This window comes from Nanorana parkeri, unplaced genomic scaffold (genome assembly GCF_000935625.1).
Source record: "Nanorana parkeri isolate BGI_ZX_2015 unplaced genomic scaffold, ASM93562v1 scaffold1106, whole genome shotgun sequence".
Lineage (NCBI taxonomy): Eukaryota > Metazoa > Chordata > Amphibia > Anura > Dicroglossidae > Nanorana > Nanorana parkeri.
The window spans coordinates 127,832-140,197 of NW_017307374.1; the positions used below are offsets into that span (position 1 = coordinate 127,832).

A 12,366-nucleotide genomic window follows, 5' to 3' on the forward strand; every position below is an offset into this window, starting at 1 on the left:
AGCCTCCTCCTCGGTCGCCGGCGGGCCCCACCTCCTCCTCCACTGCTGCCAGGCCTCACCTCTTCCTCCTCCTCCACCGCCACTGGGCCCCGCCTCCTCCGCTGCAGCCACCGGGCCCCGGGCTCCTCCACAGCAGCCCTGGCTGTCACTGACTCAGCAGCAGCTTTGAGGAGGAACGCGCCACTGCACAGATAACGGACAGGTTACAGGTTGTCAGTGATCTGGACAGCGACACGTTCCTCCTCACAGCCGCCAGTGACAGCCAGCAGTCTGCGATGCCATAGCGACCCAGGCGGCCTCAGGGGGACCCCTATGTTCCCTATGTTCCTTGCACCAGGCCGCCTGGGTCGCTATGGTGATATTTCTGCCACTGAAAGGGAGAATTTCAGGAGCCCACACAAATAAGCTTTAACATGTGATTGTTATTTTCAAAAGAAATTGTCAATATTTTAAAATCTGCAGCTATTCAAATAATACCTGCTGATCCTACCATGAAGGTCCTTGTTGAGGCACTTCCTGTTATAGGATGACAACACTCTCTCTCTCTGTCTGCCAGTTGTGCTCCTGTGTTGTCACCCTGTCACATGCGCTTCCAACGCAGACTACAAGTGGCCCCTTCAACAAACATCATGCAGACTTGGTCCACTGTTGTCACCATCGGGAAATCAGACCTTGAAATGCCATACAGCCATCACTGAAGTGCATGTAGACAGGAAGTGGCTGCAGGAGATCAGCAGTACTGTAGCAGCTGCATAATGCTGTGACATCTAAAGGCAGGCGCCCTAATGTTAGTTTGTTACCTTTAGGCACCTTATTAAGTCATGTTCTTTTAATTATGGAATGCGTAGTGAATAGTAATATACATTTTTGGCTATGGTCCTACCTTAGAACCCCAATCCACTATGCAAACCTAAAAAATCTGCCATTGTTACATTGACTTATGAATTGATTGTTACAGAGAAAAGGAAGTCAAAGGTAAATGAGCAGCCTACTCCACCAGTGCCCATTGAACTAAGTGACACCTCTACAAGCAGCACGCTGACAGGAGATGAAATTCAGTCCCTGGCAATCAGATTTGGTGATCTGGAGAAGGTGAGATGCTGTATTAGATAATGGCTACTATACGACCTTGACATTTTCTTATATAGGATTTACACAGCGCCAACAGTTTGCATGGTGCTTTACAATATAAAGGACGACGTTATAGTTACAATACAATTACAGGCAAGGGGGATAGGAGGGCCCTGCCCATACAATCTAAAAGTTAGGGCGTGAAGCATTTACGGTGGCACTGAGGCCCAGCAGCATCACAGCATGCCTATGTCCAAGACTGGTTCAGCCATAAATGTCACACTGGGCAGTCTGTAACCCGCTGATTGTCCTTCAGTAGATCCTATCTTCAATTTTTCTTTTTAAAGGTCCGTGATGCGTGCATCAAAGACAAACTTCACCCCTGTGAACAAAAAAAGTGAACTAAAAGCACATTAAAAAAAAAGTGCACGAGGGTGCTTTGGACCTTCTCTGAAGAGAAAGGGCCTTGATTTCCTGAAACCCCCCGGGGTGCAAGGCTTCTGACAGGAGCAAGGACGACTTAGGTCCTCCTACCCGAAGGCTGGCGGACCCCTCTCCTCTTGGACCTGCTGAAACAGGTCCACAGAGTACTAGGTGGGGGCTCTCCCGAAGAGAGACCCCCGGGGAGGCAGGGGAGCCCATAGAGGCCACAGAACCTCCCCCCGACATCAGGAAGGGCGTTGAAGGTACCCGCACCCTCTGTCTTCTGTGAAGTCGAAAAAAGGTGCTCAAACGTGCATAAAAAGTGCAGAAAATAAATAGAGTGCCAGTGCGCAACTCTGGCAGGCCTTGCAGCCGGGGAGAAAAAATATTGCCCCGAGCTAGTCATAAGGCCTGCCCTAGAGGAATAGTCCAGAAGTGCCGTGACCTAGTGACAGGGAATCACAGTGGGGTCCCACACCCATGTGATTTTCTGGCACAACCTGGGACGCCACCCCTGGGGGGCACAGCACCACTGGCCTCTGCGCCTCCCGAACCCTCCAGCCAGACCAGAGGTGCAGCACCTATCCCTATCAGGAGGCATTAATGCCGAGGAAGCTCCCCCCTCTTCCAAAAAGGAGCCGCCTCAATACCCACCTTCACTTCGGAGAGTACTTAGCAACCATCCACTCCATGACGGTCCATGCTGTTCCCCTCCTGCACACTGATAAGAACAGATACACTGGATCTTAGCCAAAAGGCTGAGAAGCTCCTGTCTTCAATGAGGAAGCCAAACAGTCATCCTTTGGAAGCCTCCTGCCATCAGTGTATGCTGAGCACAATGGAGGAACCCTTCAGGTTTCTCAACATACACTATGGTTAAAGAATTATCATTGATGGACAACTTTACAAGGCTTGTTATCTGTCCGATGATTCCAGAAAAATCTGTGATGCCTTTTTTGTAGCATCATCATAAATGTGACACGTATTGCGTTATTTGTGGATTGCGTCATTGAACGTGTCTAATGAGTTTACGCATTGTTGTGACCTTAATGCTGATGAGTAGTTGTTGGTCTGCAAATTACATTGCAGCTTCAATAAGTTAAAATCTTTTGACATTTTGGCTATTTATGCATTTTACATCTTAGATTTCCACAGCTTCCTCTTCATGTAGTGATGCAACTTCCTTCTAACATCTAAACTTTTCATATATATCACAGTTTCTGGCTTTGTTTAGCAGATGGTGGAGGTCTCTCCAGCATTCCCCCGTCTGGGGAGCAATAGATGTCAGCGGATAATACCTGTGTAAATATAGTCCGTCTTGGGCTGGAATTGGTGCTTCAAATATGTAATTTGTACCAGGGGCGTAACTAGAAATCACAGGGCCCCATAGCAAAATTTTGTATGGCCCCGTGATTGCTAGTCATGCCACTTGCAGAGCCCCAGCGGAGAGTGACCCTGCAGGGTCTGAGATCTCTTACCTGTCAGCGCCTCTGTGGTCGCCGGGCCCTGACTCCTGTTCCGTCCCCGGGCCCCCCCTCCTCTGCTATCGACGGGCCCCGCCTTCTCTTACATCACTGGCCCCACCTGCTCTTAGGTCGCTGGCCAGTGATGTAAGAGGAGGCGGTACGGCCTCCTCCATTCCGAACACCGCCCTCATCTGCCGAGCTGTGACAGCCAGCACCCCCACATGCCATAGCGACCCAGGCCGGGCCCCCCTGCGCCCGGGCCCCACAGCGGCCACCTGGGTCGCTATGGCGATTGTTACGCCACTGATTTAAACACATATTAGGGTGCACATGGCACAGGTATCTAAAGCCAAAACTTTTAGAGAAGGGCTAACCATGCTCTTACTTAAATCTTGGTGTGCTTTGTGTACTTTTTCCAGATCCATGCAGTAATCGAGTGTGAAGCTTCCTGTTACAAAGACCTGTCACTGCTGCTCCCTCTCCTTGTGCAGGGTGACTGGTCTTGTCTCTGCCCCCTCCTGTAGTTTTTTTGCAGGCAGCCCATGAAAGGAGAAGAAGGGGAGAGGAAGGACAGATAAATGACAGGATCTTCCCTTCCTGGTCCTTTTGGCCATTAGTGATGGAGCCTGTGCCCAAGTGTTACATCCTGGGAAGGTTAAATCAGCAGAGCATTGCTGGGAAATATCATCTGTAATCTCATAAGATCTCACAATGTGTTATCCTTACCATCTTGTCTTGAATTGTATTGTGATTGTAATGTCTTCCTTATATTGTAAAGCGCTGTGCAAACTATTGGCGCTATATAAATCCTGTATAATAATAATAATAATAATAATTGTATAACTACCCCGGATAGTAAGGGCTAAATACTTGATTAGTTTAGGGGCTCGATCAGTTTAGCAGAGGAATACTCACCTTATGCCTCGGACCTTCAATCTTCCTGCCTGCTGGGCAACAGGCTGTACAAAACCACTCCTTGGCACTGATGTGGTGACGTACAATGTATGATCAGTGACCTCGCGTGATGTGGTGATGTGCAATGTAGGACCAGTGACCCTGCGTGATGTGGTGACGTACAATGTATGATCAGTGACCTTGCGTGATGTGGTGACGTACAATGTATGATCAGTGACCTTGCGTGATGTGGTGACATACAATGTATGATCAGTGACCTTGCGTGATGTGGTGATGTACAATGTAGGACCAGTGATCTTGCGTGATGTGGTGGAGTACAATGTATGACCAGTGATCTTGCGTGATGTGGTGATGTACAATGTATGACCAGACACTGGCCCCACCTGCTCTTAGGTCGCTGGCCAGTGATGTAAGAGGAGGCGGTACGGCCTCCTCCATTCCGAACACCGCCCTCATCTGCCGAGCTGTGACAGCCAGCACCCCCACATGCCATAGCGACCCAGGCCGGGCCCCCCTGCGCCCGGGCCCCACAGCGGCCACCTGGGTCGCTATGGCGATTGTTACGCCACTGATTTAAACACATATTAGGGTGCACATGGCACAGGTATCTAAAGCCAAAACTTTTAGAGAAGGGCTAACCATGCTCTTACTTAAATCTTGGTGTGCTTTGTGTACTTTTTCCAGATCCATGCAGTAATCGAGTGTGAAGCTTCCTGTTACAAAGACCTGTCACTGCTGCTCCCTCTCCTTGTGCAGGGTGACTGGTCTTGTCTCTGCCCCCTCCTGTAGTTTTTTTGCAGGCAGCCCATGAAAGGAGAAGAAGGGGAGAGGAAGGACAGATAAATGACAGGATCTTCCCTTCCTGGTCCTTTTGGCCATTAGTGATGGAGCCTGTGCCCAAGTGTTACATCCTGGGAAGGTTAAATCAGCAGAGCATTGCTGGGAAATATCATCTGTAATCTCATAAGATCTCACAATGTGTTATCCTTACCATCTTGTCTTGAATTGTATTGTGATTGTAATGTCTTCCTTATATTGTAAAGCGCTGTGCAAACTATTGGCGCTATATAAATCCTGTATAATAATAATAATAATAATAATTGTATAACTACCCCGGATAGTAAGGGCTAAATACTTGATTAGTTTAGGGGCTCGATCAGTTTAGCAGAGGAATACTCACCTTATGCCTCGGACCTTCAATCTTCCTGCCTGCTGGGCAACAGGCTGTACAAAACCACTCCTTGGCACTGATGTGGTGACGTACAATGTATGATCAGTGACCTCGCGTGATGTGGTGATGTGCAATGTAGGACCAGTGACCCTGCGTGATGTGGTGACGTACAATGTATGATCAGTGACCTTGCGTGATGTGGTGACATACAATGTATGATCAGTGACCTTGCGTGATGTGGTGATGTACAATGTAGGACCAGTGACCTTGCGTGATGTGGTGACGTACAATGTTTGATCAGTGACCTTGCGTGATGTGGTGACGTACAATGTATGATCAGTGACCTTGCGTGATGTGGTGACATACAATGTATGACCAGTGACCTTGCGTGATGTGGTGATGTACAATGTATGACCAGTGATCTTGCGTGATGTGGTGGAGTACAATGTATGACCAGTGATCTTGCGTGATGTGGTGATGTACAATGTGGGACCAGTGATCTTGCATGATGTGGTGACGTACAATGTATGACCAGTGATCTTGCGTGATGTGGTGACGTACAATGTATGACCAGTGATCTTGCATGGTACCGGAGGACATCGAGGACCCACCCACAATCCAGGAGCAGAGGAGAATGCAGGCTGTTGGCGTAGTTCCTATACTTTGCAATCCTCCTCCCCACCCTGTTCGTCCATACCTGTCTCCTTTGGTAGTAATGGTATACCTAGAAATTTCACAGAAATTGGCTTTTCTTTATCATTTTGATTTATTTGATAGCTCCATCTTCCGCGGCGTCCCAAAGAAGAGCAGAAGTCCCCAGTCGCAAATAGAGTTTTAATTCGCAAACATCATGATAAAGAGGAGAGTAGAAAAAGACATCTGTTGGTGGCACGTCCTGCGCCACAAGATTCTTCATCCAAGGGACAAACATTTTCAGGTATGCCGGTATAACTCTTCATACATGTGTTTGTTAAAGGGTCAGTCCACCCAAAAGTAATATGTTGAGTCAGTTTTATATGCTTTGGTGCCCCATCAATAAGAACCCCTGCAATAATTCACAACTTTGCTGCTGTCCACCTAGGGGTTTTTAGTGTTCCTGTCCACCTGTGCATCTAGCTCCTCCTCCTGTTACATTCTTCATAAAATGAAATTAAAAAACCCAGCATGGATGGTGGGAGCCCTTTATAAGGACCACATCAGGTATACAGACCCAGGAACTCAGAGCGGGGATGGTGATTACCCCTCATAATGGGCACAGCAGGTGTACAGACCCGGGAACTCAGTGCAGGAATGGTAGGAGCACCTCATAAGTGCCGCAGCAGATGGGCAGCCCTGGGAATTCAGCATAGAGATGGTGTGCAGAAAAGGAAACTCAGCACAGGGGTGGTGGGAGCCCCTCATAATGGCCCCAGCAGGTGTGCAGACCCAGGAACTCAGCGCAGGGTTGGTTGGAGCTCCTCATCATGGGCACAGCAGGTGTGCAGACCCTGAAACTCCGTGCAGGGATGGTGGGAAACCCTCATAATGGCCCCAGCCAGTGTGCAGACCCAGGAACTCAGTGCAGGGATGGTGGGGACCCCTCATAATGGGCACAGCAGGTGTGTAGACCTGGGAACTCAGTGCAGGGATGGTGGGGACCCCTCATAATGGGCACAGCAGGTGTGTAGACCTGGGAACTCAGTGCAGGGATGGTGGGGACCCCTCATAATGGGCACAGCAGGTGTGTAGACCTGGGAACTCAGGGCAGGTTGGTGGGGGCCCCTCATAATGGGCACAGCAGATGTGTAGACCTGGGAACTTAGTGCAGGGATGGTGGGGACCCCTCATAATGGCCCCAGCCGGTGTGCAGATCCAGGAACTCAGTACAGGGATGGTGGGGACCCTCATAATGGGCACAGCAGGTGTGTAGACCTGGGAACTCAGTGCAGGGATGGTGAGGACCCCTCATAATGGGCACAGCAGGTGTGTAGACCTGGGAACTCAGTGCAGGGATGGTGGGGACCACTCCTAATGGGCACAGCAGGTGTGCAGACCTGGGAACTCATCACATGGATGATAGGCGGCCCATCATGAAAGCAGCTTGGGATTGACCCACCATTTAAGTGCTACATTTTCTTGTTCTCTAACGTGCCCCTTTAATGCTGATTGTGTTTTAGAAGCAGAGTTACCTCTCAGTGCCACACATGGTCAGCTTCAGCCGCATAACATTCTGGGGAGTTTGCAGGAGCTCAGAAAAGAAGCCACAGCAAGAGGGAACTTGCAGGCAAGTCTGTTTTACGCAAAGCCTTGTATTGCAGCATATGACAGATTCCTTTGTTTGTTCTCCCTTCTGGGGAAATTCTTGCTTTTATGTGTCTTTGATATTGATTTCGTAATGAACGTATTCCTGATGTTACTGCAGATAGAAAGATTTGCTTGTGAAAATCTAGGACCAACGTAATACAAGGCAATTAAAGTGTATCTAAACCCAAAGCAAACTTTTGAAAATTTCCAATGAAGTAGGAAATGATTAAAGTGAATGTAATCCTTTCTCCTATTCACCAAGGATAGCATCATGATAGCCTCTGTTTAGATGAGCAGCACATGTTACCAGCTATGACACCAGCCATTTGAGCGAGTGAAAATTCGGTTGACAGTTGACATAAGAAATGGTTTAATCAGTGGGTTATGCTCCACTTTAAAACCCGTCAGGTTTTTGCCCCATTGGGGATATTTCACTTTACCTCCTGTCCCGTCGACACAACATGAAGTGAGAGAACATTTTTCAAGGTGCGGTAAATCCCCTGTTAGTCAGTTGTCACCTGAACAAGCGTTCTCATTGGAAGATTTTGGCTCTATTCCTTTTCTGGTGGCAACTCGAAATTGATTTAGAAATTCTGTGTAAACGGAATTTGCCCAGCCTATGGATGGTCATATTATTTATAAATCATCTCCTAAATGTACTATGGCAATGCCTTCCTGTGTTTGTTGTTTGCATTCTCTAAAGTGAACCCATACTTTGCCCATTTAGGGTAGATAGCCCTCCCCTCAAGCGTTAGCTACCTATTCTTGCCTTCTGTTCACTGAGTGAACAAGATGGTAAAATACCCATACTCATTTTACCCCCATTTTACTCAAAGGTAATGGGCATTTTACCCCCATAGGGGGTAAAATACCCATTACTTTTGGGTATAAGGAGCATGTGAGGTTTACTTTTGGGTATAAGGAGCATGTGACTACCCCTTTTCTCCCATGATGAAGTGCTCTGAGTGGCCAGCCACCAGCCCAATGGTTGTCATGTTAGTCGGGTGTGTAAGCTTCGATCAGACCCGCTAAGAGTTTACAATGGGCATTATATAGATCGCCCTGGCCAGTAGGGAAAAAAAAGTATAAGAAGCATGGAGGCCCCCACTCTTATTTTAACTTTTTACTTTGCCCTAAATAAGGGGGGGATAGGGGGAAGAAACTTTAAAGGACAAGCTCACTTTTAGTGACTGTGTCCTTTACTTGATTCGCCAACCTCCCTAAGTATAGTCTGCCGTGTTAATACTTACCTTTCTATGTGTTTCTACTAGTGAGTCATATTCCAACCATCCAGCGGAATATCACTAACCCACAGGAATAAATGTGGCCCTTAGCCAGCCTGGATGTTTTAGCTGAAAAGGCTATGGGGCATAAGGCTGGCCAGCACAATGAGGAAGAGTATTTAGGAAAGACTAGAGGAAAGTATTTACACTGGACAGCCATAATATTATGACCACCCACCTATTATTTCAAGAGTTTTGCCACCAAATCAGCTCTGACCTGTCAAGGCATGGTCTCCACTAGACCACTAAAGGTATGCTGTGGTAACTGCCACTAAGCCATTTGAGCTAAAGTAGCTCTTCCATTGAATGGGACTACACATGCCAGTCTTCGCTCCCCACGTGCATCAATGAGTCATGGACGCCCTGTCGGTGGTTCACCGGTTTTCCTTCCTTGGACCACTTTTGGTAGGTCCTGATCACTGCAGACTGGGGATCTTCCAGAAGAGCTGCAGTTTTGGAGTCGCTCTGACCCAGTCGTCTAGCCATCACAATTTGGCCCTTGTCAAAGCCACTTAAGTCCTTACACTTGCCCATTTTTTCTGCTTCCAACACAACACCTTCAGGGACAAAATGTTCACTTGTTGCCTAAAATATCCCACCCACTTCCAGGTGCCTTTGTAAGGAGATAATCAATGTTATCAGTGTGACTTCACCTCTCAGTGGTCATAATGTTATAGCTGAAAGGGGCAGGCTGCTCTCAGGGTGGTTCACCAAAAGTGCACTTGTTCTTTGGGAATGTGCAGACTTATTCAGTATGTCATTGTAAAAAATGGAGATGATGTGCAAAGTGCAGGAACCCATTGCAACCAGATTTTAGTTTTCTCTGTTATGACAAACATGACACTTAGCTGCACAAACATTATGTTAATGGGCAATGATGTAACTTTATATTCCATCCCATTCTAAAACGATGAGCATTATTATAGAGTTGCCCCCTTCCCCCATTGAGGGTATAGCAGCCTGCACTCTTCTTGGAAAGCTTTCCATAATATTCTGGAGTGTGTCTGTGGGAATTTGTGCCTGTTTAGTGAATGGAGCATTTGTGAGGACAGGCATTAATGTTGGATCAGAAGACCTGGCTCACAATTGGCGTTCCAGGCTATCCCAATTATGTTGGCTCCGTGAAGGCCACTTGAGTTCCTCCTCACCAAACTGGTTAAACCATGTCTTTATGAAGCTGGCTTTGTGCACAGGGGCACAGTCATGCTGGAACATCACAGGGCCTTCACCAAATTGTTGTCAGAAGGTTAGAAGCTCACAGTTGCCTATAATGTCTTTGTAGGTTGTAGCATTAACATTGTCCTTTACCAGAAAAATCTGACCTCATGGTCCCTTATACTTTTGCCCATATAGTGTATATCTAGGCCTTTGGTATGGCCCTGTTTCCCTTTCTCAATGACCATCATGTCTATTTAAAGTGATGTTATTCAGTATCTACTTGCGAACTGTATGTCACCCTGTACTTTGTGTTTAGATTGCTGAGCTTGTCTCAGAATGGACAAAACCAGATTTCCTGAACTTGGGAACACATGATGAGACGGGGAGACTCCAACAGAAAGACATTATCCACCGTCATCACAATCAGGACAACGCTCTACTCAACTGGCAGCATCACATGACCCTGAGGAAGAGGCAGCTGGACTCATTATCACGTTAGTGTTTGCAATTCATTTATAGAGCCTTCACCCTATCTATGTGCAAAAATATAATTGTGTCTTAGATGCTGAAAGATACAAAATAGTTTCTGCACCATCATAAATAAACTTGTCAGATCCCATTTGCTGTTTTTATGCTACAGATGAGAATGCTAAAGTAGACCTGGATTTTTATGTTACAGACATGTTGAGTTAGATGAATAGAGAGCAACAGGCTAAAATACTTTTCTGCCCTGTGCTGTTTCCAGTGATGGTCACATGACATGACAAGGCCTAGGCATGGCGCTGAGATCTCTATTGAAGATGACCAGAGCTCAGGCTGACTGATTTGCTGTATAGTCCACCTCCTTATGCCTTGCTTATGCATACCATCTATTGGCTCCCCCCTACCTTCCTATCACCTGGCGCTGCAACGTAAGAGCAAGGGAAGAAAGATGTACACTTCCGTATACCCGAACGTACCTGATAAATTACATTGCTCCAATGAACAGAGATGGAGGAATGAAGGGAAGTTGAATATAAAGAACGAAAGGAGGTGGGCTTACTTTAAAAAGAGGGAAACATTGAGGGAAAGCAAGGTTTCTTCTCAGAAGTACCTGTACCTGATATGGGCAATATTACTGCATATTGGTCACTGTATATAACATTTTCTTAAAACAGAACGCCATGTTTTTTTAAAATTCCTTCACGCTCTTTCCCCGTCCAAAAAAAAGTTCCCAAAACCAGAATCCTGCTCCATCGGCAGCCCCCTTCTGGTTCAGTGACAACCAGCATCATTCAACCCACTTCCTGCATGCCAAGGTTGTCAATGATGCACCCCAGGGGTGCATCATTATGCAGAATGGACTCACAATGGAAAGCTTCATAGACTAGTACTCACATCATAACACTATGGAGCAGAGAACTGCCCACTGCTAATGATGAAGTGGGACCCTGGCTCAGGTCATGTGACCTAGCTAATGATTCCAGGAATTAACATATGTATAGTGTATATTTTTAAAACTAAGGGGGAACAAACGTAGGGATGTGTTTTATTTATATATGTCTCTCTCTCATTGGCCCTCTAAATCTTATGTATTCATGCAGGTCGCCTGGGTAAGCCTAGTGAGCAGCTTGCAATGAACATTTGTGATGATTACCGCAGCATCCAGGAGGAGAGACATGCTATAGACCGCTGTATCCCCGCGCTGGAGAGCGGCAAGGTGGGGTGGACTATATAACCGTGTACAAATGATGAATGTGATTGGACCAAAACATTATACATTCTTTTCCTGCAGGGTTATCGTATTGGAAGTGAGTTCTGGAACGTGCCTGAGCGGATTGGCGATGAGCTGAGTGGATTGACAATAACACTCACTCAGCATGAACATGGATACCCATTGCCTATCACTCACATAGGCAAGCCCTCTAGCATCAAGCAGGAAACAGGTATCACACAAATGCTACCCTAAGGTGCTTCAGGGGGAGATTTTAGAGATGTGCTGGTTGATGGACAGGTCGAAAAGTCCTGGTACTTGGCTTTCTTTCATTTCCATTTTCCTGGGCCCCACATTTGCTTGTATCAGGGAGAACCACCGTTATTATCATTCACATACAGTACATACAGCATTTCCGGAGCACACTGTAAACGAAGTGTATTGAGAGTGACATGGGACATCTCAGTCTAAAATGCAGGTCCGTGGGCTTGTCACTTTTTTTGTAAATTGCCCCCCTCTAGTGGTTAAAAGTACTATTACTTCAATTTAACTCTCTCGGCCGGACTAGAACAGTAGTAATGTATTATGTACTATGTTAACTATTGATTAATGCAGAAAGTTTAGAGCTTATATGATATCCTAGATACATATAAAATACAACTTTGTTTGACACACTTGAGTGGTAAAAGCTGGTAAAGGGTTAAGCTGGCCATACACTGTTAGAATTTCATGGGAATCGGCTTAAATGTTAACTGCGGGAAGTTCGCTCACATCAATCTTGATATCATTTATGCTGCGGTCTCTGCTGCAAAAATGGGCCTCTACAGAAATGTCTAATTTGTTGGTAATTGTAAATCTATGAAGGTTGATGTGTTGGTGGTGGTGGTGGTGGGGGGGGGGGGG

The 12,366-nt window shown here is 46.7% G+C and overlaps 1 protein-coding gene across 1 annotated transcript in view; it reads left to right on the plus strand.

The window, feature by feature from the left end:
- The window catches only part of MYCBPAP (MYCBP associated protein), a 40,640-nt gene that overhangs the window by 1,720 nt on the left and 26,554 nt on the right, over positions 1-12,366 (plus strand). Inside the window, exons 2-7 of the mRNA XM_018567866.1 lie at positions 959-1,092; positions 5,824-5,991; positions 7,211-7,309; positions 10,087-10,264; positions 11,354-11,469; positions 11,545-11,695. Coding sequence (XP_018423368.1) covers positions 959-1,092; positions 5,824-5,991; positions 7,211-7,309; positions 10,087-10,264; positions 11,354-11,469; positions 11,545-11,695 — 846 coding nt within the window. The remainder of the gene's footprint in view (positions 1-958; positions 1,093-5,823; positions 5,992-7,210; positions 7,310-10,086; positions 10,265-11,353; positions 11,470-11,544; positions 11,696-12,366) is intronic.